General features: G+C 43.8%; 1 protein-coding gene across 1 annotated transcript; it reads right to left on the bottom strand.

Moving 5' to 3' along the window:
- Positions 1 to 7,430: 7,430 nt before the first annotated feature.
- On the bottom strand, positions 7,431 to 23,647 carry klhl20 (kelch-like family member 20). Its single transcript, XM_040171561.2, has 14 exons — positions 23,253 to 23,647; positions 22,367 to 22,419; positions 21,258 to 21,515; positions 21,048 to 21,156; positions 17,434 to 17,640; positions 13,368 to 13,526; positions 13,196 to 13,290; positions 12,902 to 13,017; positions 12,570 to 12,753; positions 12,337 to 12,480; positions 11,362 to 11,495; positions 11,056 to 11,264; positions 10,784 to 10,890; positions 7,431 to 9,557 (listed from the first exon to the last, which is right to left on the bottom strand). The coding sequence occupies exons 2-14, from the start codon at positions 22,387 to 22,389 to the stop codon at positions 9,473 to 9,475; spliced, it is 1,830 nt and encodes a 609-aa protein (XP_040027495.1). The 5' UTR covers positions 22,390 to 22,419; positions 23,253 to 23,647; the 3' UTR covers positions 7,431 to 9,472.
- Positions 23,648 to 27,709: the final 4,062 nt, after the last annotated feature.

The following is a 27,709-nucleotide window of genomic DNA, read 5'->3' as shown; positions in this document are numbered from 1 at the left end:
TGATAGAGGAGAGGCAAAGTCTTGCCCATTTGCTATTCCACCATTAGCATGGCCCCTGCGCAAGGATGAACCGCTGCTATATGCTATTTATCTTAAATAAGCCAAAAGCGCGAAGAAAGGGGGGTTTCGGTGGATGTTTCTCACCGTGTTTCTGTAAATGGAAAACGGACTATGGATAATACGACATCCAGACGCACCTCCTGGAGGAGTCGGTGAAATTCAAGCTGTGTGCGGCGACGGATGATGTCATGAACCCGCACACAACACCGTTTGCGGTTCCGACGTTTGTGTAATTCACACAACAAATAAAGAGCAGAAATTGTGGTTATTTATTGCCACGGTGGAAACGATAACTGTCTTTACGGAGACACGTAACGGAGATAAGCCACGCCCCCTTCCAGGCGCGAATGAAGCGAAATAACCCGCTAAAAAATAACCCGCTTTACTCGCGCGAGTAAACTTACGTGAGTAAAGCGGGGCGAAAATTCGCTTCGCTTTTTGTGTGAACGTACCATAAGACGCAATATAAGCAAAGGCCAACTCGCTGCTGCAGAAGGCAAATGTTTCTGGAGTTAAAATACACTGCGGTGTAAAGAGTGGACTGAGAATTTGAGAAAGAAGCCAAAATGGAGACAGAAGTGACCAGGGGAAATAATGAACAAAAGACGGAGGACGACTGCCCGTGGACGTACCTGTGTGGGCCGCGGCCCAGGTACTGCAGGTGGGCAGCGAGAGGTCATTTACAATAAATAAATAACGTTTTTTAATTTTCTATTTTTAAAAGTTTTAAATTAATATAAAATTATTTATGATGCGGCACATTAGTTATGTGAAACATTAGTTGATGAAGCACAAACAATTTAAACGGACAGATTAATAAAACAATAAGGCTCTTGCTCGAAACGGCTGCTCTTGTCCGCCTGTCGTTCAACAATGGGGCGCCCTCTTGTAGTATTAAAGTAAATATACCGCATTTTCCGCACTCCAAGGCGCACTTAAAAGGCTTTAATTTTCTCAAAAAACGACAGTGCCTTATAATCCGGAGCGCCTTGTATATATGGATCAATTGGTTAATCGGTTGATCCATACTGGTAGTACACGGCGCTTAAGGCGCTCTGCCAAACATTCCAAAGCTCGTCTACGACGGCGAGATGCTGAGCGGCGCTCAAGCGCGTGAGATGTGGAGCTTGTTTCAGGGCGCGTCGGAGAAACAAAGCTGTCGTTCTTGCCGAGCACTTCATGAGATTAAAGAGCGAGAGACGACGCCATTTTCTCTACAGTAGCTGAACCATCTTAACGGGGAAATAAGTTATTCTAAAAGCAGCCTAAGATTTAAGGCGTGGATGGCGAGGGGGGCGGCGGGAGCGGACGTACCTCGCGGCATCGATCGGACCCTTAAAGCACCGTCTCCATCTTACTGTCAAAAAAACAACAGCGAGCGCGTAGAAAACTCCTTCAAGCGCGAGCAGAGATTCTCCTCGCGAGCAACGAAGTTCACGTCTCGCAAGCGAGCAAATACCTCGCGCGAGACGGACTTTTGCTGGCGGATGTTTGATTTACGCGCGCACATCAACCTGATTTGCGCTCTCGAATTTTGACAGTGATTTGTGAAGATAGACTGCAGTATCTTATGCGGAAAACACGGCACATGAGCTCCGGAGAAAATGGTATACAAAACATACATTGTCAGTTAATACATTTTGAATGGGTTACATTCTTACGGTCATTTAATCATCCCCAGTTTATGTTTTGATCAGAGTTGTGATTAAACGTTTGGGTGGGCCGCAAAAGATTTTCAGATTTCAATGTGGGCCGCGGCATTCTCGAGTTTGGGAACCGCTGCTATATGCTATTTATCTTAATTGAGCCAAAAGCGCGAAGAAAGGGGATGTTTCTCACCGTGTTTCTGCAAATGGAAAACGGACTATGGATAATACGACACAGTAGACGGAGGCAAGGCTACACAGTCCATGCAATTATTGAATATTTAATTTAAAGAGAACGGTCATTGTACAATCTACATGCTCAATGCACTTTTTAACTTGGCCAAAATAGGAAATAATCGGGATGTTACTCACCGTTAACACGTCGTTCACCGACAGGGTTGCAAAATATTATGGGCAATAAGTAGCAGTTCTCGACAAGTAGCAGAAAATGATAGAACACCGGCACCGATCCGACACAACGGGTCATCAGACCGGCTGCTGGTCCGCCTGAAGCAGCGCTGGAAGCCGCAGTCATCCAGACGCACCTCCTGGAGGAGTCGGTGAAATTCAAGCTGTGTGCGGCGACGGATGATGTCATAAACCCGCACACAACACCGTTTGCGGTTCCGACGTTTGTGTAATTCACACAACAAATAAAGAGCAGAAATTGTGGTTATTTATTGCCACGGTGGAAACGATAACTGTCTTTACGGAGACACGTAACGGAGATAAGCCACGCCCCCTTCCAGGCGCGAATGAAGCGAAATAACCCGCTAAAAAATAACCCGCTTTACTCGCGCGAGTAAACTTACGTGAGTAAAGCGGGGCGAAAATTCGCTTCGCTTTTTGTGTGAACGTACCATAAGACGCAATATAAGCAAAGGCCAACTCGCTGCTGCAGAAGGCAAATGTTTCTGGAGTTAAAATACACTGCGGTGTAAAGAGTGGACTGAGAATTTGAGAAAGAAGCCAAAATGGAGACAGAAGTGACCAGGGGAAATAATGAACAAAAGACGGAGGACGACTGCCCGTGGACGTACCTGGAGTTACTATGGTCGATCTCCCATACTCCCATCCACTATCCCACAGGTCCCTAGTGGCCTGGCGAACTTCCGTTGTGTTTTAAGTGAACTTGCAGCGTTTCTCGCTTGCACGTGTTTTGTCACGTGTGCTCCAGTCGTTTTTGTGATTGATGTATTTTTCTCTTGCAGTGTTTTACTGTTGGATTTGTTTTGCCGTTTGCACGCGCCGGCCACATTAAAATTGCCTGTAATTTTTTCTAATATTGTTTGTCTGAGAAATGTGCTTCGAATTTGAATTTTATACAGGTGAATCAAATGTCTGATATTGACGATGCAATAAAACATCCATCGGTTAAAAAGTAATTTGTACTCTGAGTAGTTTTTTACTTAAATATTTTTTAACACTCGTAATTTTACTTGTAATTGACTACAATTTAAGCAATGTAACAGTACTTGCACTTGAGTAAAAATGTAACAGTACTTGCACTTGAGTAAAAATGTTCAGTAGGCCTACTCTTTCCACCTCTGGTCACAGCTCTGTCGAGCCGTGTATTCCTTTGGACCTCAATATTAAAGACTTCATGAATTTATTCAATGATAAGATTCTGGCTATTAAAGCGAAAAATCAACCAGCCTTTACTAGATGTTATGAATGTGTCTTTGCTGACAGGACATGTACCATGGTCCTTCAAAGTAGCTGTAATTAAACCTCTTCTTTAGAAACCTACTCCAGAGGTGTTGGCTAACTACAGACCTATCTCTAATCTTCCCTTCCTCTCTAAGATCTTTGAGAAATCCAAATCAATTATGTGACTTTCTACAAAACAATGGTTTGTTCGATGATTTCCAGTCAGGATTTCGAGTGCATCATAGCACAGAAACAGCACTGGTGAAAATTACCAATGATCTTCTACTTGCATTGGACCAAGGACCCATCTCTTTTCTTGTCTTGCTGGACCTCAGTGCAGCATTTGATACCACAGACCATTATATCCTGTTGCCGAGACTAGAACATTAATTGATATCAAAGGAACTGCATTCAGCTGGTTTAAATCCTATTTATCGAATCAATCCCAGTTTCTGCTTGTAAACGGTGAATCATCGAAGACCCCCAATGTTGCTCACGGAGTCCCACAAGGTTCTGTACTTGGCTGATTTTATCTACCCTCTATATGCTTCCTTTGGGCGATCTTATCAGGAAACACCGCATAAACTTTCATTGTTATGCAGACAATACTCAACTGTATCTGTTGATCAAACCAGATACCAAACCAGGTATCCAGCAACACCGTCAAGAATCTTGGAGTTCTCTCCGACCAGGATATTGTCGGGGGGAAATTGTTGAGCCTGCGTAGGGTGAGGCTCTCAGGAATGTGACCATGCGTGCCCTGACTGACCTTTTAAATGTTGTTGATTGACTGGGTCCATTAAAAGAGCGTCACAGTGTCTCCCCTACGTCGTCTCTGGTACTTTTCCAAACACTCCTCTTTGAGGGGTGGGCTCTCCTGTGCTGAGGCAGCACAAACCTCCCTGAAGTGTATAAAACCTCCTGTTCTCCTTTTCAACTTGGCCAGATCTTCCTGCTCCTTTTGGGGGAAGGAACAATCTGCCCATTTTCAGCTGAATTGTATTCATTTGACTTCTGTCTGTACAATTAAGGGTTGATGATTTCTGTATTCTTTATCATTTTTCTATATTCTAGTTAGTAATAAATACTTAATCACAAAGCAAGCTCAAGATACTTTTGATTTCTCACAAGGGCTAAATCCAGAAATTTCCACCACAGATATGACCTTCGACTCTCATATAAAGAAGACTTCATGGACTGCCTTTTTTCATCTACTTAATATATCGAAAATCAGCAACTCTGTCTCAAGGTGATGCAGAAAAATTAGTTGATGCGTTTGTTACTTCTAGACTGGACTACTGTAATTCTTTGTTATCAGGCTGCTCTTGTAAATCTCTTAAGCCTCTCCAGTTGATTCAAAATGCTTCAGCACGTGTATTAACAAGAACTAAGAAAAGGGATCATATCACTCCTGTATTAACTTCTCTGCACTGGCTCCCTGTTAAATCAAGAATAGAATTTAAGGTACTTCTCCTCACCTACAAGGCGCTTGCTGGTGAGGCACCGTCTTATCTTAAAGAGCTTGTAACGCCGTATTGCCCTACAAGGCAGCTGCGCTCCATAGATGCTGGGTTACTTGTTGTTCCCAGGGTTTTAAAAAGTAGGATGGGAGCCAGAGCCTTCAGTTATCAAGCTCTTCTTTTGTAGAACCAGCTTTCACTTTCAGTCCGGGGGGCAGACCGGACCAGCTCCTAGTTAAGCTGCTATAGGCTTAGACTGCCGGGGGACTACTTAGGACACACCGAGCTCCTCTCTCACGCTCTCGTTCTACAATAATTCACGTTTTATTAATGCACATCATTGATTCAGCAGTTTTTTTAATGCTTTCTCCCCTAGCAGGTCTCCGTAGATCCTGGTGCTGACACCTTCCTTGGCCCTGCTGCCATCATCATCATCATTATTATTTTAAATATTAATCATATTACTGTAATCATAAACCAACATTACCCTCTCCTAAAGTCTTTGTGCTCTCCCTCCCCACAGGCTTCTGTGGATGGTGGGTCTATCTGATGGTGGTTGTCCCAGCAGTGGTCCTGCTGTGCGCCTGGTTTGCTACTCACAATTATCTTAATCATTTCTGTCATAGGAATTGAATGTATTATGCATTGTTTATATTGTTCATTCTGTACACATGACATCCATTGTAGTCTGTCCATGCCGGGAGTGAGATGCTCCTCTGACGTTCTAACTAAGGTTTCTTTTTTTCCTCTTGGAAGGGTTTTTCATTTTTTGGGGAGTTTTTCATTTGCTGATGTGTGGGTTTCAATTTGCGATTTTGGACTGTACAAAATGAATTGAATTGAATTAACAGTCACAAAACGATGTCCTTCCCTGTCAATTTCCTTTTCATCATCATGCAAGGACAAACGTTCAATGTTGTCTGTGTCTTCACTGTCACTGCATATAGCTGGTTACCTGCCCGTTTGGTCTGCTCGACTTGGCAGACCTGCATCGGCTCTTGAAGTGGTTCTGCTTTCCACATTTGTGACACTGTTTGCAAAAAGCTGGACACTCATGTTTCGCCAAATGGGTCCCCCCCCAATATCGGCAGCTGGAGACTGATGAATTTTCTTTCATAGCGCTTCATTTTGCTGTAGACTTTTTAATGTTTTATTTGTACTGCATCCACACTGGGGTTTTTTGCAGTTTTTGTCGTGGAGAGAGTTTTGCTATGTTTTTCAGTGAGTTTGCTAAATTGGCAAATGCATATTGCTTTGGACGGTGTAGGTCAGTCTCTCTTAGCAGTGTGCGCCTGGCACCGTCTCTACTTACTCCACAGACCAGTCTGTCTCTTATCAGTTTGTTTTCCAGTGCACCAAAATGTTTGCCTGATTTCTCAGTGTGCCTCAATTGTTTCGCCAGGTTTGTGGTGTCTGGTGTCGAAATTGCGCCTCTCCATTATCACGTTTGTTTCAGGGTTGCATATTTCTTTAAACTTTCTTTTTTTTCTTTTCAGACACTAAATACAGTACATTCAATGATCACATCTGTGTCTTAAAGCTTCATCATGTAAACATAACATAGCATGCATAACAACATCAAATTTTAACCATTGTGTTTAACTTGTTGTTCTATATGGTCCAAAATCAGAATATTTGGCTCGTGGGGCTGTCTTACATCCTTTGCCCATTCACTACCTGACAGGAGAAAAAACTCCCCAAAAAAAAGAAAATTGGGAGAAATCCATAAAGGACATTACCAGTAAGTGGTGCCATAACCCTACATTTCTTTTTAGAGGTTTTCAGGCCTGCAAGCTCATCCATAGATATATATAAAGGCTAGATGTCTCGTCTGCGTTGCCGGCCAAGGGAGTCGAACCTCCGCACATGGCGGCCATTTTGGTACAGTGAGCTCACTCACCCATCACATTGTGTTGTGTAGTGGTACATGTACTTGAAATAATAACTCACTTTTTGAACGGTTTGGTTTGTTATAAATGTCAGAGATGTAGTTATGACACTGCATACATACTATTAATAATTATGTTATGTAAATGTCGATAAATAAGTATAATAATGTTCTAAAATAGGTACAAGATTTCCCTTTACAAATATACATCAAGAAATGCCGCATGTTGAAAGTCCCACCCTGTACAGAGATGTATTCACGACACTGCATACTAAATTATAACCATGGGTTTTCATACGAAAATTACATTAAAACAGAACATTCATCATAATCATGCCATGTCATAACTACATCTCTTATGTTTATAACAAACCAAAGTTTAAAAATCGGTTGAAAATTGAGCAAGTTGTTATTAAAGTACATGTACCACTACCATACGTTGTGGGTGGGCGAGCGCACTGTACTAAGATGGCCGCTATGTGCGGATGTTCTATATTTTGCCGTAAGACATCTAGCCTTTATATATATCTAGGGTCTCATCTAACAATGGCTGGATTTGAAATGTCAAAAAAATTACCCCCAACTATTCTATTAATACTATTCTATTCCTGCCCACCATTCCTAGACCTCTGGAAATTCATCTTCTCCAAAGATGGACTGGAAAGAAGCCTCTTAGCGGCCTTCATGTGTTGTTACAGTGCAGAGTCATGCAGACGACAAACAAGGTTCAAAGTATTACTTTATTGACAAGGCTGCGACATAAATGAATTATACTAATCACATGATCTGCGTTTCTCCGTCATTATTGTTAGTTCTTGTGAACGCTCAAATGATGAGTCACTGTTGCCGCAGCAAGGAATTGAGGGACGGAATTATCTTTCCTTTTGTAAAAGAAAGTCAGTGGTTCCTATGCTAAAGGAGCCAACTAGGGAAGCACTGAAGCTCCTTTCAATAGCATTTAGATAATTCAAACAGCCCTTATCATAGCGGCCTTCCTAAGCTAATTTGACAATTTGAATCCAGCCAATATAAGGCATCGAACAGTAACAGATCCAAAGCAATAACAGGCGTCAGATACCTTACCCCAAATTATTTCTTTTTACTTCTGTGGTAGTGACAAATAGCAAAATATTCTATTCGTGCCAGCTTACAAGGAGCAGGCAGGCAGGCCTGCGCGTTATTACAGCGATGAATTTGTTCCAACCGTATAGCGTGCAGGACTGTGACAAAGAAAGTCACGTGTTGACTGGCAGAAATGAATCCGTGCACCTCAGCCTGACATTTCTCATTCCTATGATTAACCGATGAAAACCCAAATAAAATACAATTAAGAAAAAAAAAAAAAAAGATGTAATCTAAAATACATTTCCGATCACAGTGCAATCAATTTTGAGATTCACTCCAAACAAATTCCAGTCCATTCGACTTATGACCCTCGCCATTTGTGTTTCACATTGAGCTGAGATCAGTTAAAAACAGAAATGTGATAAAGCCGAACAAATAAAAACGACCTGTGCTTCAAAACTTGTGAGCTGTTTATTGATGCATATACAGTTAAGAATTAAACCAATGTGGAACATCTAAATGAAGAACTGGGATGAATATACTACTGCATAGTTCAACGAGAGAATGCTGTATATTATTTTAATAATAAATGACTCCTTGGGGTGATCGGCATTCTAACTGCTGGCTTGAATAAAAATAGCTTCAATCTGTGCAAATTATTTTGTTTCTGAAATCTTCTTTGCTTTAAAAAGGCTTGGTCTGATAAAATCCTAGGTTATAATTCTAACGCAGGATTCATTTCCACACAGCATTTTCTCCAAAAAGTAATGTTCCAATACAACAGATCCGTGCTGTGAATAATGTGTTGAGGGAAAAGTGTTTGGTGTTGGATCACAAATATTTGATCGTACTAAACCAGACTAAGTCCTTCTGCTACCATTGTATTTCATTTCATTTTTCTGCATTTTTTAACAACCAATGTTTTTTTTACTAAATCTACACTTTGAGAAAATATGTTTGGCCCCAAAACAAATTTGACATTTACTAAAAAAATACTTCACCGGGATGTGTGAGTTCTTTCCACTGGTGGGTTGAGATGATCCTTCAAAATGCACTGTCAGCACCTGAACTGACATCTTTTAACACCTTCATGTAAGAAGCGGCGGCAGTGGGAGAGAATAGGGGGAAGGAATGCTGAGTAGCATTAGCTTCTTCTAATGCCACTCATCTTGCCGTGGGAATAAAATGATGCTTCCCAGAGACGTCACAGCCTCACACAATGGACCGAACATCAGCTGGCTGTTTTTAATTTAACCAATTGAAGGCTGGGCAGGAACAGCAATTCAGGGGCTGGCATTTTAATTTAAAACAAAAAATGATATTTCTTCCCCGGGTAGTGGATTTGCTGCAACGTGATGCTTGAACGTTCACAACCTCTAAAATGTAAACAGACCAGACCAAGCTGCTGTTCCAGAGGAAAAGGCCGGTCCTCCACAAAACCGGAAGCTTTGGTACATTTGTTCATGCTGATCCAACCGATGAAGACAATGGGGCTATCCCACAGTCAATGCCCCCGAAGAGAGTCGTAGTCGGGGTGTGGTTAGGGGGATGAGATAGAGTTCAAAGTTCAAAGTCTCCCTCTCTTCCACCACGTCTCTCATCCACGCGTGAACTATATCGTCTCATAGGCACGGGAGTTGGAGAAAAGAGGCATCCATTGCAACGTGATGAGAAGTGTGAGAGAGCGTGCAGGGGGGGTGTTGTTACCATATGTGAGATTCACAGTGAGTCATTTTGATGACGCCCACCCCCCCACCTAGCCGACGGTAGTTCATTCCTCCGTACAGCCTGGTGCAAAGAGAGTGAAGGAAAGGAGAAGGACAATCAGGTTTTAGTGCATGTTCTGTTATTCATAGATGCCAACATTGCAGGGTAAAAGAAGGGGACATAACAAAAGCAAGACAATCTATGCATTGTTGGTTACCTTCTTTGGACTTTGGCCGTGCTATATTGCGACTGTACTTTTCTTTTCAAAGGACGTCTATATGAAGTGTGTGTGTGTGTGTGTATATATATAAAATCACACAAAGTAAAAGTAAAGAGTTTTCTTATTACGTGTGCTGTGACTTTGGTAGCGTTTATTTCCATTTTAACAGCAGTCAAACAAACAAAATCAAAATGTGAAATACTCACCAGTAAATATTTCATCTAACATTCTAACAGGCAGCTGTGGCAGTCCTCTAGACCCAGAGCAGGAGCTGGCAGTCTGAGCTGAACTGATGTGTAGCCTGCACAATGTATTTATCAAGGGCTTTTATTGTGAAAGGTAAGAACTGGTCTGTGCCTAAGAGAGTCTATGAATGCGTCGGGACTACAGAGCCTCTGTGGCTCTGCACAACGTCATTGGTTGATGCCTTGCCTAGAACCATGTCTGAGTTAGTTAGCTCAATGCTAACATAGCTCTTGAATTACCACTAGTGCTTGTAGCATCGCTTATAGAAATTTGCATCGTGACAAGATAATATATATATTGTGACAGTCACTAAGTCACTATTTCACATTACATGTCATTCAGCCAACGCTTTTATCCAAAGCGACTTACATTGCATTTCTAACCCGTAGGGGGGCCCGGGGAGCAGATAGAGGTTGGGTGTCTTGCTCACCCAACTTTGCGGTTCCCGGCGCACCCTCTACTCCATGCACCACCGCCGCCTCTACGTCACACGTTTAGCAGAACGCTTCACACTTTTTAAAGTCATTTGTTTCCTATGCTTTACTTCAGATTGCTACGTTGATCTGCTATTTCAATACGCCACACCGACCGACTTCAGAAACCTCAGGGTCAAAAGTGACTTGTGGAGTGCCAGGAGACGACAGCACAATGACAGCTCTTTAAAGAAGATGTTATGCCAGATTACTTTATGGTTTAGTAACGTAATTTGGCGGTTTTCTGCTAAAAGCCAAGAAAAGAAAAAGGCTTTGAGTTGCCTATATACGTTTGAGCTTTTAATACATATCTAAAATCGTATTTATAGATATTATTCCATGGTTTTGTGGCAGCACCCCCCTCTCACCTCCATGTGTTGGCATCGGGGTCGTAGACTTCTATCGTTTTGAGGTACGTCGTCCCGTCGAAGCCTCCCACTGCCATAAGCTGACCATTCACCACAGCTAAGCCCACCTACAGACACACAAAGTTTCTTAACTGTATCTTTTTCTTTCTTTAATAGTATCAACTATTGTAACTTAAGAGAAACATTTCACAAATTAAAAGCAGCCACTAAAACAGCGCAAAAACTGTATTCCCACAGCGCAAGTCCCTTCCCAGTGGAAGCCGCCCACTCACCCCGCTCCGTCTGGACGTCATGGCCACCACGGGAGACCACTGGTTGGTCCTGGGGTTGTATCGCTCAGCGCTGCTCAGCTCTGTGGTGTCGTCTCTTCCTCCGACTGAGTAAATCATGTCCTGGTAGACGGCGCAGCCCAGGTGCTTCCTTCGGGTTCCCATCGGGGAAACTGTGTGCCAGCGGTTCTCCTGAGGGTTGTAGCGTTCCACTGACCAGGAGAGAAAAATATAAAGAGGGACAATACATTTAAAAAAAAGCTCTGAGTTACTTTAAGATTGTACTCACCACGTGACTCAGTACCTCACCTGTATTTAATGGTGATGTCCCATCAGACCCCCCGACAGCGTACAGGAAGCCCCCGAGCACAGCGACAGCTACACCCAGCCGCCTGGTGCTCATGGAGGCCACTCGAGTCCATTTGTTCTCCTTGGGGTCATACCTGAAGCATAAGACAGATACCATGATTAGAACGTTACTGTGCGGATAGATCAAAGTGGGTGTGTCAGAACAGAGGTCGCACCAACGGAATACTTTTTAAAAACTTTTAAACAGCGACAAGAACGTAAATTGGAATCAAATGTTCAAAGATTTCAAATAAAGAGGTCCATGCAGAGGAGGAAGGTTTAAATGTTAAACCACAAAATAATACCTTAAATGTCATAAAACAACCACAGTGGTTCCGTCCAATCCACTTTGTTTGACAAAGAACGGATAGACAGATAGTGGGCCGTGACGGAGACATTGACTGAATTTGACAAAGTGCGCTGGATTACAATCAGAGATCCTCCTTTAAATAGTCCAATCTTGTGATCATTCAAACGTTTCAATTAAAATGATAAAATACATCCTGATGGAATACTTTGACGGACAAAAAAAAGAAACGTATTTGCAACCACTGGGCTGGGCTGTGGGGGGGATAAATCTTTTTAAAGTGAAGCCAGAAGGAACACAATACAAACAAATCCCGTGGCATACAAAGCGTTGAGAAATGAACGGTGAAGCTCAGAGGGAACAGAGGGCTATTTAAGTTTATGTTTACAATGTCCACTGAGGGACTAAATCTCGTGAGAGGAACATTTATTCTCTAATGGACTTCTATTCAATCACACATCTTTTTGTAGCCAGAGCAGCCACCTCGTGCCAGCCAGCACAGACCCTCCACCTTATACGACATATCAGCTTTACTTAAAACATTCCATTCTGAACAACCTAAACCAACCCCTAATGGACTGGTCATTGCATGGACGGTTTGTCATGCACGCAAGACTTCTGACCCATACCTTTCTACGATGTTGAGACAGGAAACCCCATCCTGTCCCCCTACAGCGTACAGATAACCACCGAGGACAGCCACTCCAACGCTGGTACGACACGTACTGGTGGGGGCCACGTCACTGCTCCACTGATTGGTCTTCGGGTCATATCTAGATGCGAAAGATTGAATGAAGACAATGTGTGATGACCATCTATAATTTGAACTCCAGACCTCAAGCTGGGAGAATGGGCCACTCACCGCTCTACGGAGTTGAGGTACGACGAGCCGTCGTGACCTCCCACCGCGTACAGCAGGTCGTCCAGGACGCTGACGCCGACGCCGCACCGCCGCTTACTCATCGACGCCACCATCCGCCACTCGTTGGTCTGGGGGTCGTAGCGCTCAACGCTGGAAATGGCGTCGCCGCTGCACCAGCCGCCCACTGCGTTACAAAGAGACATGAGGAGTGGCAAAGACAAGAGCAGAGTAGGAATTGCATTCTTCAAACCCAGCACACAAGAAGAAAACAATGATTTTAAAAGGGCAACATGTATTCCATCCCACAGTGATGGGAGCCCGTAGGTACTGACCTGCAAAGAGGACCTCTCCACAGCGAATGGGTTTCCTCGGCCGGGTCCTGGGGCCCTGCATCAGTGGCCTCTCCTGCGGCAGCAGCAGGTAGTTCTTAGCCTCGTCAACCAGGTCTCTGAAAAAACAAAACAAAAAGACGCATGTCATTATGACTCTAGGTAAATACAGTCACTGTACCATTCTTGTATAAAATGGAGTTTTTCCTCTGTACTTTTCATACTAATTGAATCATCAAGATCAGCCGATTCCCCTGCCCAAAACATGGAAATGTTTTTTGTACAAACAGCCCTCACCTGCACTCCTCGTCGCTCTTGATGAGAGGGTCAGACCCTACGGTGCCCACCAGAAACTTGGGGCTGAGCAGAGGCAGCCGGACATGCTGTAGGACCTATAGAGCACAAAAAAATCCATGTCAGTCCCCAACCATGCCGACCGCCACGGTGAGACACATGCCCGGGTACAAACCTGAGGCAGCTGTGGTCTGCGCTCTTGGATACTGTACTTCACCCAGGCCATCACAGCGTTGAAAACCTGCTCCTCACTGCGCACATTGAGCTCGTCACTGGAAATGATGTCGATCAGCTGGTTGGCGGGCAGCAGCATGAACTCCTCGCTTTCCATCACCTAAGACCAACATGGGGCACGAGAGTCAGTCAGCGGCTCGGCCCCAAAGAGAGGACAGGGAATTTGAATTCATCCATCCCAAACAAAAGTGGTGTAACAAGATTGGGCTGCAGTTTAGTTAGTTTTTTTCCCCCAGGGCTGTGGTATTAAGCGAGATGGCTCCTTTGTAGGAATGATTAGGACTCAGTGTGTTTTCTCTGCTTGCCAAGTGGTTTCTTTTTGTGGATAACTCCCTTAAGTTATTAATCAGTTGTAGTCATACTACTATTACTTCGAAATCATTTAGTCCACTACAGCTGTTAATAATAGTAGTATGATTAAATCATTATGGGAATTGTATGCATTGAGCGTAATGTCCATATGATTCGTTGTTCATTCTGTACACATGACATACATTGCAGTCTGTCCATCCTGGCAGAGGGATCCTCCTCTGTTTTCCCTCAGGTTACTTCCGTTTTCTCCTTGTTGAAAGTTTACTAGGGCCTGAGCCAACTGAAAGCCCCTTTGTGTTTCAAAGAATTATTATTATTTCACTTTCACTAAATCGCAATTTTGAGGGTAGGTGTTTCCTCTGGGGAGACTTTTGCCCCGTTTCACAGATTGACTTGACATTTTGCACACAGGTGCTCTTCCCCGCCATTTTTAATTTTGTGAAAAACAAAACTCTGAATTCCATTCAGAATTCCTCCCAGACGAACATACAATATATGTAAATATGTATCTCTGATGACATCAGGACCACAGAGAGCCTTAACATCTTCCGCTGCAAACTAAAGACACCTCTTCAGACGATACCTTGACTAAAAATGCTAACAAATTGTAGCTCTTATCTATAGCAAGTTGTAATTCAGCTTCTTTGATGAAATTGCACTTCCTTGTTTGTATCCTTATGGTTCAAATGCACTTATTGTAAGTTGCTTTGATGCATGAAGTCTTTTGAACGGCTAGTCCTGTCCCTCATCGACCCCCTCCTGGACCCCCTGCAGTTCGCCTACAGAGCTAACAGGTCTGCAGATGATGCTGTCAACATGGCGCTCCACTACATCCTCCAGCATCTGGACTCCCCAGGAATCCACTGTTTGTGGACTTCAGCTCTGCTTTCAACAACATCACCCATCTCTGCTTCAGGACAAACTCTCAGCTGCACCGGCCGACTCCACCTGCAAATGGATCACAGACTTCTTGTCTGAGAGGAAGCAGCACGTGAAGCTGGAGAAACATGTCTCAGCCTCTCAGCACCTCTCACCAGTCCGTCAAGCTCCTGAAGTTTGTGGATGACACCACCCTCATTGGACTGTGGTGATGAGTCCGCCTACAGGTGGGAGTCGGACCATCTGGTGACGTGCTGCAGCCACAACAACCTGGAGCTCAACGCTCTAAAGACGGTGGAGATGGTTGTGGATTTCAGGAAGAACAGAGTCCCACCTTCCCCCATCACCCTGTGTGACTCTCCCGTCACCGCTGTGGATTCCTTCCGTTTCCTGGGCTCCATCACCCAGGACCTCAAGTAGGAGCTGAAAATCAGTTCCATTACCAACACGGCTCAGCAGAGGTTGTTCTTCCTGAGGCAGCTGAAGAAATTCAACCCGCCAATGACGATGATGGTCCACTTCTACACGGCCATTATCAAGTCCATCCTCTGCTCCTCCATCACCGTCGGGTACACTGCAGCCACAGCTAAGGACAAGGGCAGGCTGCAGCTTGTCATCCGCTCTACAGAGACTTGATCGCTTCCGGGAAATTGTTTGTGCCAGTGTTAATTTCGTCGATTAAAACTATGACGAAATTTTTTCGTTAACGAACCTTTTTTCCGTGACTAAGACGAGACTAAGACGTGACGAAAACGATCTTAAAAAATAAAAACTATGACTAAATCTATTCTAACTTTCGTTAACGAGACGAGACGAACATGTTGGTGGTTGACGAAGTCACAATACTTTTTCTCCCTAAATTCGCACGCATCTAACAGACAGGCAAAGTACGGCGGATATTAATGCGTCATGATGACGTCATCCACGAACCCTTGTTCTTGTGCACCGACTACGGACCGCGACGACTATTTTACGCTTCGGCGAGTTTGAATGTGCGCTTCCTTAGTTTACCTCAGCTGTGTCGGTGTAGCTGACTGTTAGCAGGCTGAAGCCGCGCTGCTTCAGAGAAACATGAAGACCCGTTTAACAGCTCGGGGCTGTTAACACGTCTAACATAATAAACTCATTGCAGGTTCTGAAGCCTCATGCATTTCAACTATAGTTCACATGCCACATCGTGAGAAGACGGTGTTAAACCGTCTCGGCCACCGTACGCTCGTTACTAAGCAACGTAGAGGCGTCACACACGTGACAGGTGGATCCTTTTGATAGAACTGCGCAGTGCAGGTGAAGGATGTGGCGGCACAGAGCAGGTGGAGGAAAACCCGCAGGACCCAAGAGAGAAGAACTGGTCATGAAACTAACAAATAAACAAAGAGACAAAGAGAAAGAAAAGACTTGAATGAAAAGTGGGGGTCCAGTTTAGAATGGCTGGTTTATGATGCAACCAAGAAAATAATGTAGTGCAACGATTGTATTACGTTAAGGTCTCTCTTGTTGGGACAGTGGAAACAATAAAGGACCATGAAGTTTCCGGTGGCCACGTCAAAAGCATTGCAAGTAAACAGACAAAGACAACAAAGTGTTGCGTTTAGATCCCTGGTCCTCATGAAGTTGTTACACTTTTGCCAATTTGTTAAATTGCCTTGCAAATAAATGCTTTGCTATTTGTTAAAATTCAAATCCTTTCATGTAATGATTTCTCAAATGTAATTTATATCCGCTCACACAAACACTTGAACCATTTGTTCTTGGCCCGGCTGCAAGCTAGACTATTATGCAGTTGTAGACACAACACAGGGGGACCCTGGGCCTGAGAAGGGAAGAAAAGGAGTTTAAAATGGCTATTAAATGTGACTAAAACTAGACTAAAACAATTACATTTTAGTCTAGTTTTTGTCGACGAAAACTAGACTAAAACTAAGAAGGATTAAAATGACTAAATGTGACTAAAACTATTATCCATTTAAGACATCTAAGACTAAATCAAAAATAGCTGCCAAAATGAACACTGGTTTGTGCCCCTTCCATCTGGCAGGAGGCTGAGGTCCATCAGGACTAAGACCTCCCGCCACACAAACAGTTTCCTCCCGTCGGCAGTCGGGCTCATCAACAGAGCCCGGTCCCCCACTGACTGATATCCCACCGGTCACTGCACTGGCACGTGTCATTTTCACATACACTCACAACACAGTGTGTAGAGTTTCGCTATCTATTTGCTTGTGCACTTTATTTTAAACTTTTATTCCTTTAGGTTTTAAACTAACCCATAGCCTTATATTTTATTTTATTCCTCTTGCACTATGTTGTCTAATCGGCCTTGTTGTCCATTGTCTAATTGTCTGCTGTTATGCACCAACTGCAAAGTCAAATTCCTTGTATGTCTGACATATTTTGGTAATAAATGTTTCCTGATTCTGTAAAAAAGCGTCAACTAAATGACATCTAATGTAAAGACGGCGGGAGACGCAGCAATTCAGCAGTTATCCATGTTTATCATTATTAGCTTATAGTTAGTAGCACAAGGCAGATTTGTATGGAAAATATAAAATGGAAATGCAACAGGAATGTCCCATAGGTGCCTTAGGTTTGCTGAATTCACCTCACTTGACTGCATACATTTACATTGAAAAGCAATAAATTGTGATGCTACTAACTTCAAATGCGATGCAGCAACGGCTCTTTTACTTCTTTTCATCTCAGCACCAAAGATCAGGCATCGCATAATGTTTGATATGTATCAATAGAGTGGAATCTTTAACAAGATCAACGGCAAGTAAAAACAATGATGTCCAGATTCTTTTCCATGAGCTTACCTCTTGAAAATTGTGCTGGGTAAACTTGTCGGCGATGCGGAGCAGCTCCCGACAGGAGTGCGTGTCTGCGAAGGCCCTGATGCCCAGGCAGTTGGAGGGATCCAGCTGCCTCTTGAGGAACTCGCAGCAGGCCTCCTGGATCTCAGCGAGCTGGAGGAGGCAGGCGGCGGGTAGCAGCGTCTGAACATTTCCCTCCTCGACAGTCACCTGGGAGCAAGGAGGTTTACGACGTCAGACACTCTGCGTGCACTTTTTAATCCAAGACTATGGTTGTTTGAGCGAAACCTTGTCTGTAGACTGTCCCCCATCTCCGCGGCAGAAATGATCGAGGCCCCTTTATTAGGGCTTGAGCCAACGGAAATTCAGGCAAAGCCCTATTGTGTATTTCTCCACTTTAAATCGCACTTTTGAGGCCTTTATCATATTCAAAAACTCTTGAATTTTGGCATGCGAATCAGAAGTTTAATATTTAAAATTTAGATATTCTTGCGCATTTGGGGATAAAAAAATCGGTCGGCGGCCGGGTCACCCGGCACACTGGTCGGATGCGTCACAACAATCGGGAGTTTTTCGCGCGTCATTGACTTAGGAGGCTGTGATTGGAAAACGGAACTGGAGCTGTCACGGTCGGGACAAATCAAAAATGCCCATAATTCGGGATGTCCCGCGTAATATGGGACAGTTGGCATCATGAAGCGGAGTTACGCTTCAGGAAGCAAAAAAAGGAAGAGGAAGATAAGAAGAGACAAGGTAGAAGGGTGTTTATGACCTTTATGACTTTCTGTTCTCAAAGGACAACATGAAGCAGACAATAAAGAACGGAAAGCTTCATGAACGATGCAAAAAATTGGAAAAAACTCTTGGCACTTGAGATCAATTCATCTCTCTACACTTTTCCAGACCACGTAGCCACTTCCCCATTTGACATGCTTAATTACATATACAGTGAGAAGCTACTGGATTCGTACAGTAATTTAAGCATTGCGTCTACTCCTGACTCTCCCTGTGTCTGTGGCCTCTGGTGAGAGGAGCTTTTCAGCTATGAAGCTGATAAAAAATTACATGAGGGCCACCATGGGCCAAGAAAGGCTCACAGGACTGGCACTTACTTCAATTGAGCGCGATGTTTGCCAGTCTTTGGACATGGAGGACATTGTGATTGCCTTTGCACAAAACAAGGCTCGCAAACAGCAGTTTTACATAATTTGCATATGTTTGTGAGAACTGAAAAAGGTTAATGGGAGTGTATATGTGTGTGTGTTTATAAGTATGTTGGATTTAGTTATTGTGCACTTTTTTAATGTATATTTGATCAGTGATAATCAGGACATTCTGATGTACCATTTCAAAGATAAAGTCTCTCAAAATGTCATACATGAGCAAACTTTACATTACATTACAGGTCATTTAGCTGACGCTTTTATCCAAAGCGACTTACATTACATTTTTAATCCGTGGCTTTTTACATTTTTGCCCGGGGAGCAATTAGGGGTTAGTTGTCTTGCTCAGGGACACTTCGACATGGAACATGGGGCAGCCAGGACTCGAACCACCAACCTTGTGCTTCCCCAGCACACCCTCTCTACCCCCTGCGCCACGACGACCCCCTTCCTTCAAAATCTTTCACGAGACTACTTGGTCAAATTCAGATTAGATTAGATATAAAAGGAAACAATCAACTAACAATTTAGCACTTTTGTTTTTCAAAAACTCATATAATATTAACCATGAACAATTAAGGATTATCTGCAGACAGTTGAGGTTGATTAGATGAAAGTAGCTCATCAAAGTGTAAAACCTTTCACCTCCCTTTGCCAATAGGTGGTGCTGTAATTTTTTGAAAATCACTGCATTGGAATACTTTAAGGCCTACACTAGCATCATGTATAAAGAATTTCGGCCAGAAATAAAAATGTTCCTTGGAGTCCTTCCTTGACATTTTCAAGAAAATCGACCAAAATGGACGCCTGGCCACGCCCAGGTAGTTGCACGTAAACTCTTGAATTTGATAACTTTTGACCACACAGTTGTGAGGAATTTGCCTACCAAAGAAAAATCCACCAGCTGCCGCTGGTAGGGGTATATCTATATTAATATATCCCTGTAGATGAGTTATAATTCAACAGAGAGAAGGGAGAAGCTAACAGGAGGCCCATAAACAGATAATGTGAGATGCCAAGCAGGCAAGGTTGCATAGAGACAGGAGAGTCATCGCGACACTGGGGATGGCAAAAGGTTTAGGACAAGATCGTGTCGAGCAGGGGTGCCCAATAGGTCGATCGCAATTGACCCGTCGATTAAAAAAAATTACGCCACGTCACGCATTTGCGGCCTACGGCGGGAGATGCCAGAAACTAATGCTAATTAGTAATCCTTGCTTACTAACGGATGCATTTCATTCCAAAGCAACCCAGGCTGACTGCAGTAAGGTAACGACCAAAAATGTGGGGGATGCTTGTGACGTTTCCTTCTTCTGACAGATGAGAGGCTTGTTGTTTTCTTCATATCGACTCATTATGCGCTGACGGCAGCGCTGTTGTTGGTCACCGCTACTACGGCCCTTGGAGGGGACGGGGTGGATCGCCACGACTTGGTTAGTTGAGGCGGAAAAGTGTGGGCACCCCAATTGTGGGACAACTGTCTCATGTGTGCGTATGTAGACACTAGGACTTAATAAACACCAGCAGATGACATGGCTCCCCAAATTATCACTGGACTGGAAACTTCACACTAGACCTCAAACACCATGAATTGTGAGCCCCTCCACTCTTCCTGCAGACTCTGGGAAATTGATTTCCAAATGAAATGCAAACCTTTATCTGAAAAGACAACGTCGGACCACTGAGCAACAGTTCAGTCCTTTTTTTCCTTAGCCCAGGTAAGAGGCCACTGACATAGTTTGTGGTTCAGGTGTGGCTTGACACAAGGAATGCGACTGTTGTAGCCCCCGTCCTGGATCCGTCTGTGTGTGGTGGCTCTAGAAGCTCTGACTCCAGCTGCAGTCCACTTTTTGTTAATTTACCCCAAATTCTTGAATGGGCTTTGCTTGACAAGGCTGCAGCTATCCCTGTTGCTTGTGCACCTTTTTCTATTATGTTTGACCTGTACAAAATTGGGTAGGCACATGCAGGGCTTGATCACCAGCCACTGTGGCTCGTGGTTTTCTAGCTACTAGTTACTAGCCACTTAGCAATTTGATTAGCCACAATTTTTGTTCTTGGGAAATCCAGTTTAATTTGCAGTTTGCTACAAATTACATTCATGATTCTATTCAGAGATACACTACATTCAATGGTTAAGACCTGAACAAATGATCTGGCAACTCCGATGCTGGTAGACACCTGAAATGCTCTCTAAACTTGCACGCAAGCTTGGAACGGTGTTTTCTATAAATAACCACTATTAAAGACATTGACAAAACAAAAGGATAACATTTTGAAATACTGACCATACTGAACTGGACATATATTATATTTTGACTGTATCTACCCCCCGCCCCCCAAAAACCCCAGATTGATTAGTGAAAGCAATATAAAAATCCATTCCAATCCCTATAAAATGTTCTCATGGCTGATAGTGTTTTATGTAACCATAAACAACACACCAGCAATTACCTGTGAGGTGTAGGCGAAGTCAATGAGCAGCTCCATGGCCCTCTCGTCGATGTCGCGGATCACCACTTCGGTCTGCCTGCTCTCCGCCAGCTCCCCAGTAAACATTGCCCTGAAGAGAATGTGCCCATCATCACTGCTTATTATCACAGCCCAGCACTCGAGGTAATGCACCTGCACCGCCATGTGAATTCGCGAGGAGCCTCCTTGTACCTGAAGTAAGGGCTGCAGGCTGACAGGATGACGCGGTGAGCATAAATCTTCTTGGCGCCCACCACCAGCACCACGTCGCAGAGCTCCCGGTGTTTCCTCAAAAGGTTGATCACCTCCAGGGTCTGCCGTGGGTGCTTGTCCGAGACGTAGGGCATGCGCGCGGGCTGGGGGACCCCCTCTGGGAGCTTGTTGGGGTCCCCCAGAGTACAGCGGCTGGTGATGTCCATTCCAGTAGCGTCTTGGCGTGCGCTGGTGACCCTAAAAACGGTTCAGATGGTTCAATGATTTTTTGTAAATACATGCTCGGTTTTTACTTTACATCTTTTACCACTCATCATGCTCAGCTCTGTTGGGTAGTTTTGTTTTATCATGTCAGTTAAATGTTTTTATTAATCTTTTAACTGTCAAATACTAATACTAATTTTCCTAATCATTGATAATAGAACTGCTTGTTTAGTTTTTATTACTGTTATTGTCATAATCAGTAGTGTTTTTGTTATCATTCTTATTATTATTAGCATTATTATCATCATCATCATCATCATCCTTTAAGATTATCTGAGACCTGAGAACAGAAATGCACTGTCTAAAGTAGAGCTTAAAATAGGCATATGGAATTATGGTCGGATAATCCTTCAAGAATTGGGCTTGATGCTCAAAATTTAGAAGTGAACAGTAACCAGGATTCACACTCACAGATAGAAGCCACATGCCTATAATAAAGGTTCGGATGATTGACTTGATATTAGAACTGTACGTACTTGTCACAATCTCACACACCGGTTTGTGGAGCATGGTTTGGACCCTTAAGTTTTACCATTTTGTCAGGCGCCAACATTAAATGGAAGTGACCATATCTGGGATGTACTGTAGAAACATTATATTTTCTGGCAGTTGAGGTTGTCAATCACAATGGACGCGCCTAAAGTATCCGCTGGCTTATGGTCTATTTCAATCTAAATAGACCATCATTTACTGATTGAAAAACTAAAGAATGGGAGCATAACCTCATGAAGGGACACGGATTAGTCTGTTTACGTGCTTACATTAGAATCCACTGAGTTATGGAGAGTTCTTCAATTTTACAAAGGTTTCTTTCACACACTTACCTGCGCATTGGCTTTGCGTCCATGCACTGAAGAGCAGTTATTGGTCCCACACCCTGAGGTCGACCGACAAAGACAGCAAACATGCATGAGTTGGGGTTGGCTGCGTGACCATAGACAACAAATATAACATGACAGGACCCATTTATTTCACGGGAATTTAATTGAGAACCAATACATTATATAGATTTAGCGATAATAGTCACCCGCGTCAGCCATATCACTTCATGTTATGTAGGCACACGTTAGCTTCCTGGCAGAGAGGGTGTTTTTTAGCTGCATAATCCGCATTATTGGAGAGTTACTGAGAGAAGCCACTGTTGTTGTTGTTGTTGTTGTAAGCAGTTTCAGATGCAGGACAATCCAACTAGCGTTAGCTAACTCGACAAAGTTGCTGAAAACCGATCCTCTTTACGTTTATTTCGATTGACATTAGGATCCTAATATCACTAATGTCACTCGAGTGACAGAGACGGGTGGTGTGGTTCGAAGGATCGCCTGCTGCCTAGACGAAGAACTGACGTAGCCAGTAAAAACAGCGAGCTACAGTAGCCGGTTGGCTAACGAGCTGACGTCAGTTGGCTAATGTTTGATCATTTCCAGAGGATGTCAGTTAACGCAGAAGCTAAGTGCTATCGCTAAACCCACAGACGATACAGTACAAACAGCGTGTTCAAGTAAAGCGATTCAACCGACGAAAACACCCCTGACTTAGCAAACATGTTTAGGGCATCCGTTGCCACTGGAGAATGGGTGTCAGCATCAGTACGTTACATATAACATTGTAACCAAATTGTGACGTAAAATAAGTTAACATTAACGCTTCCGAGAAGGAGGGTTGTTGACAACTGTGTTAGAAAAAAGTTCGTACATTTAAGACAGGATTTACCTTATATCTCCATCCCAGCGACCGAGAGAAACAGCCCGGATTGTTAATGTTTATAATGTAATGCCGTCGGCTAAACGCTAGTGCTTTTCTTCCTCTGTATGCGCATGCCAAATGTCATACGCCACTTCCGGAATTTTGTCTTTTCAAAATAAAAGACATAGATGGAAATATGTTAATACATTGATTCATATAAAGGAAATATGTTCAGTTTAGAGCTAAATCAACTTAGCATCCAGCGCTTTTCTCTTTGAGATTTCAGTCGGTTATCCATTTGTGCCTGCGAATCTGCACATTTGTACCTAAGCAAAAAGTAGAAATTTCCCTCGGCTTTTCACATGTTTTTAGTTTTAACCTTCACCACGCCGTTTGATAATAGGAAAAACAAAAGGAAGGCCCTATAGTGGGTCCCTGCGGACGTGGGTGTGACACCCTGTAGCTAAAGTTAGTCTCGTGCAGGCTGTGTAATAATGTGTGACGCTAACTTCTGTATGTTCGCCAGGGTGCTGAATGTGGTCCATGTCCTGGTGGTAATTGAAAAACACAACGCAAGAGAGTACAACCGCTACATCTAGACAAAAATCCATTTAGATATCATCTATGCATGACAGCATTAACCAGTCTGGCAAGTACCCTCAACGTGCGTTTAGATATCATCTAAATGGATTTACAACACTGACGTTCAAACGTCAATCTTGTTTGTTATGTATATCCCAAAAAAGACAGAAGTCTGGAGATTCAGGCAATCCCCCAAAAAGCACGGACGAGGAAAAAGACTCTCACGGCCTCTGAGGCCATAAATCATCCTATCAAGTGTCCACCTGCACTAGGGCCTCACATCTGCTCGCAGAACTACTGTCACTTCTGTCCATTACATAACGCAAACATATCTCAACACCAACATATATATATTGCGTTGTACAGTTTTAGATAAAAATAAGAACACCTGCACATATAGGTGTGTCAATAAGGATGACTTTATACCTCTTATAATACCTAGGTTAAGCCTAGGTAAATCTACAGAGCATCTCTTTTATATGTATTCCATAATATGGCTGATTATCTTATAGAAAAAAAGTATTTGGTCCTACTTATAAGATTAATACATAGGCACTTTGGATTTATGTGTCCCCTTTTCTTATCCTAAACCCTTAATGACACAATTTTGCATATCATGCTATCCTTGCCTGCGTTTCCAATGCTTGGCCCAGACAAAGCAGGCTCTTGAATAGTTACAGTGAATCGGAGGAATTCACAATATAGTAGTAAAAGAACGTTATTCCGTTCCAGTGCTCGAGCAGGAGAGCCCAGAACCGCAGGTCAGAACGGCACCCATCAATTAAAATGTTTTTTTTTTGATGGTCTCTGGTTGGCTGCACATTTAGCCAAAGCGTAATCTCCACCTCTGAAAATGCATCCTGCGCTTAACCAGGCCCAGCCTCTAATAAAGCATTGCTGTGGTACGGAGCTCTCGATCTACCGGTCAATCTTCGTTCCTACCCTCACCTATGGTCATGAAGGGTGGGTCATGACCGAAAGAACTAGGTCACGGGTTCAAGCGGCCGAAATGGGTTTCCTCAGGAGAGTGGCTGGTGTCTCCCTTAGAGATAGGGTGAGAAGGTCAGCCATTCGCGAGGAGCTCGGAGTAGAGCCGCTGCTCCTTTGCGTCGAAAGGAGCCAGTTGAGGTGGTTTGGGCATCTGGTGAGGATGCCCCCTGGGCGCCTCCCTAGGGAGGTGTTTCAGGCACGGCCAACTGGGAAGAGGCCCCGGGGAAGACCCAGGACTAGGTGGAGAGATTATATCTCTGCACTGGCCTGGGAACGCCTTGGGATCCCCCAGTCAGAGCTGGTAGATGTGGCCCGGGAAAGGGAAGTTTGGGGTCCCCTGCTGGAGCTGTTGCCCCCGCGACCCGACCCCGGATAAGCGGTTGAAGATGGATGGATGGATGGATGTGGTACGGACCGTGTCCTGAGCAGGCGGGCGGCGCTAGAATTCCTGGAGATGGGAAGTTGCGGCGACCTTGCAATACCTGCATCAGTGAGTGATGAGTGTGTGACAACAGAGAACTGGCAACATCAAACTTGAATGCCGGCAATCAACCTGCGAAGATTAAAGGTTAAAATGCAGTATAGTAGCCATGGCAGATAACAGTAGCAATTAGCAGTAGCATTTGATACTGCAGTAGCTGTAGCAAAGAGAGTACACTCTTTTTAGGACTCCCGTTTTAAGAGGCATGCTGACACTCTCTCCTTCCTCTATTCCTCTATAAAAACCCTGCTTTTCTCTGCAATGCACCTGCAGATGACTCAAATCAGAGTGACGCCAGGTGCGAAAAGTGGTCAGTGGTAGGATCCTTTTTCAGAACGGCAGGTTGGGTGGTCGATTCCTCTGGTGGTATGAGCCTTTTACTGAATATGAATACTTTCGACACCTGTGCGATACATGAACATGAAATCGACTGAAGAAAGGAGGAGGCCATGTCAAGCCAGCCACTGGCTTTGACAGAACCCCCAAACTCAGATGCCTGCATCTGTATTCACGTTGCTAGCTGAGAACACACTGCTCTAGTAGACATGTATGCAAGGGCGTAACCACGCATTCTTTGGGCGGGTCGTCCCCCCCCCAATATTAAGAAAATACCAATCTGTCCCCCTCAATATACAGCAGAAAATGTAAAATATATGTTCTCCTTTTATGAACTCTGTCAATGGATCTGTTGTTATGCCTTATTTATTTTCAATTTATTTCTGTTTGTTAAGAAAAACGCACCGGGACTCTTTGAATGACCAATCGCTTCGCTCAGCGGGGCAGCGCGGCGGGCACCAGGCCGACTAGCGGCCAACGAGCCACATGAAAACCACCATGAAAGCAGTGCTCTCAAGTGTCACGCATTGAGCTTGACAGTCACTCATGTCGGTCTAAAAAAAAATCGGACTTCGGGCCGAGCTGTGTTGGTTCCTCTTCAACCTCCCGCGTATCGTCCGCGCCTACACCCCCCCCCCCCCAATGTCTAAACCATGGTTACGCCCTTGCATGTAGGCCTATGAATGCACCGAGATCTGCAGCTCTGTCCTACGTCACCTTTCCGCGGGATTGGTTGTGGCTGTTAAGGCTGGCGCCTTTATTGATTATTGATCATAGATTTTATTGGCCGCCATGGCCGCTGCTGCTTTTCATCGCCTTTTTTCTCGAAAGGGCATATTTGTTTTCCTCCTACTACTTTGATCACCCCTTGACCGGCAAACTGACGTTTGTGGAGATCTCCCCCCATGAATCGGAGGCCACCTGCGCGTCCTTATAGTCCGTCAACGACGGGTTGTACAAGTGGTCATATTTACGGATTTCTTCCGACAAAAGCTCTTCAATCTGATCCATTCTCTCGTAAAAAATCTTTGTTTGAATAATGGCGGTATTGTGCTATGAAACCGGAAATGTGAGACGCCAGAAAGGATGTAGTTAGCAGACAAATCACAGCCTTGCGGGCCGCGCAATGCTAATGGCATACACACATAGACAGCGCAGTTCCTGGGGCATAGCGTTGCCACCCGTCCCCAAAAATATGGAATCGTCCCATATTTGAGAACAAAATAGCGCGTCCCGTTTTGAATCAATGCGGGACGGGGTTTGTCCCGTATTTTCCGAGTTGTCACTGCAGCATCCCATGCAAATAATCCCACTTGAATTCTGTGAAGACTCGTCCTATTCGGCCCTTGATTGAGTAATACTCGCTGCCATTGTTGGTTTGATTGGCCGTGAACCTGAAACAAACCAATCAGAGGGCAGGTCTCGAGAGTGAGGAATCACCGGGGATCGCAGTCGCCCTCCACCCGTCCCGTAACGTCTAAAACCTAATTGAATAATTGTGATATCTTTATTCCAATTCATTACTGATGAGTGTTTTAAGCCAGAGCAAAACACAGTGTGAAACAATGCACTGATCACACAAGAATATAGTGATGTTGCACATCAAATTAAACAGCACAACCTGAACTACAAGAACATATTAGTCATTTTTACATGCTACAAAGACAACTCAAACACCAACAAAATTATTTTCCAAATGACCCATATAATGGCATCTAGTTGACCCAGTAACCACTTGCCTTCTTGCTCTTCCGCTACGGCACTTCATGCAGTATACACAAATAATATCTCAAAAGAAAGCAGACCGTGGCCCGATTACAGTCACGTATATATATAAAATCTTTCCACACCAACGAATCGGCAAAATAGGAGCCAAACAACAGTTTGTCAAACAATAGTTTGATGAAACAATTTTGTGTTTACTTTCCTGGTAAATCCATACTGAAATATGCTACACCCATTTCCTGTGTAGTAGAGTAGTTTTAATAAAATAAATCAAAATACATGATTTGTCTTTAGTTCATCCAATAATGATTAAGACTTAAAAGACTTCAGGAGATGTGCTGCAATTCATTATTAACAATACGTAGTTATT

The sequence above is a fragment of the Gasterosteus aculeatus genome, chromosome 3 (assembly GCF_964276395.1).
Source record: "Gasterosteus aculeatus chromosome 3, fGasAcu3.hap1.1, whole genome shotgun sequence".
Lineage (NCBI taxonomy): Eukaryota > Metazoa > Chordata > Actinopteri > Perciformes > Gasterosteidae > Gasterosteus > Gasterosteus aculeatus.
The sequence above is the reverse complement of the archived record's forward strand: the minus strand, read 5'-3'. Positions and strand labels throughout refer to the sequence as shown.

Coding starts and splice junctions, on each gene's coding strand:
- klhl20 (XM_040171561.2), bottom strand. CDS start 22,389: ATGGACGCAAAGCCAATGCGCAG. Junction 13,527..17,433: donor CCCAGCACAATTTTCAAGAG/GTAAGCTCATGG, acceptor TGTTGGTCTTAG/GTGATGGAAAGCGAGGAGTT. Junction 13,291..13,367: donor GCAGACCACAGCTGCCTCAG/GTTTGTACCCGG, acceptor TGTGCTCTATAG/GTCCTACAGCATGTCCGGCT.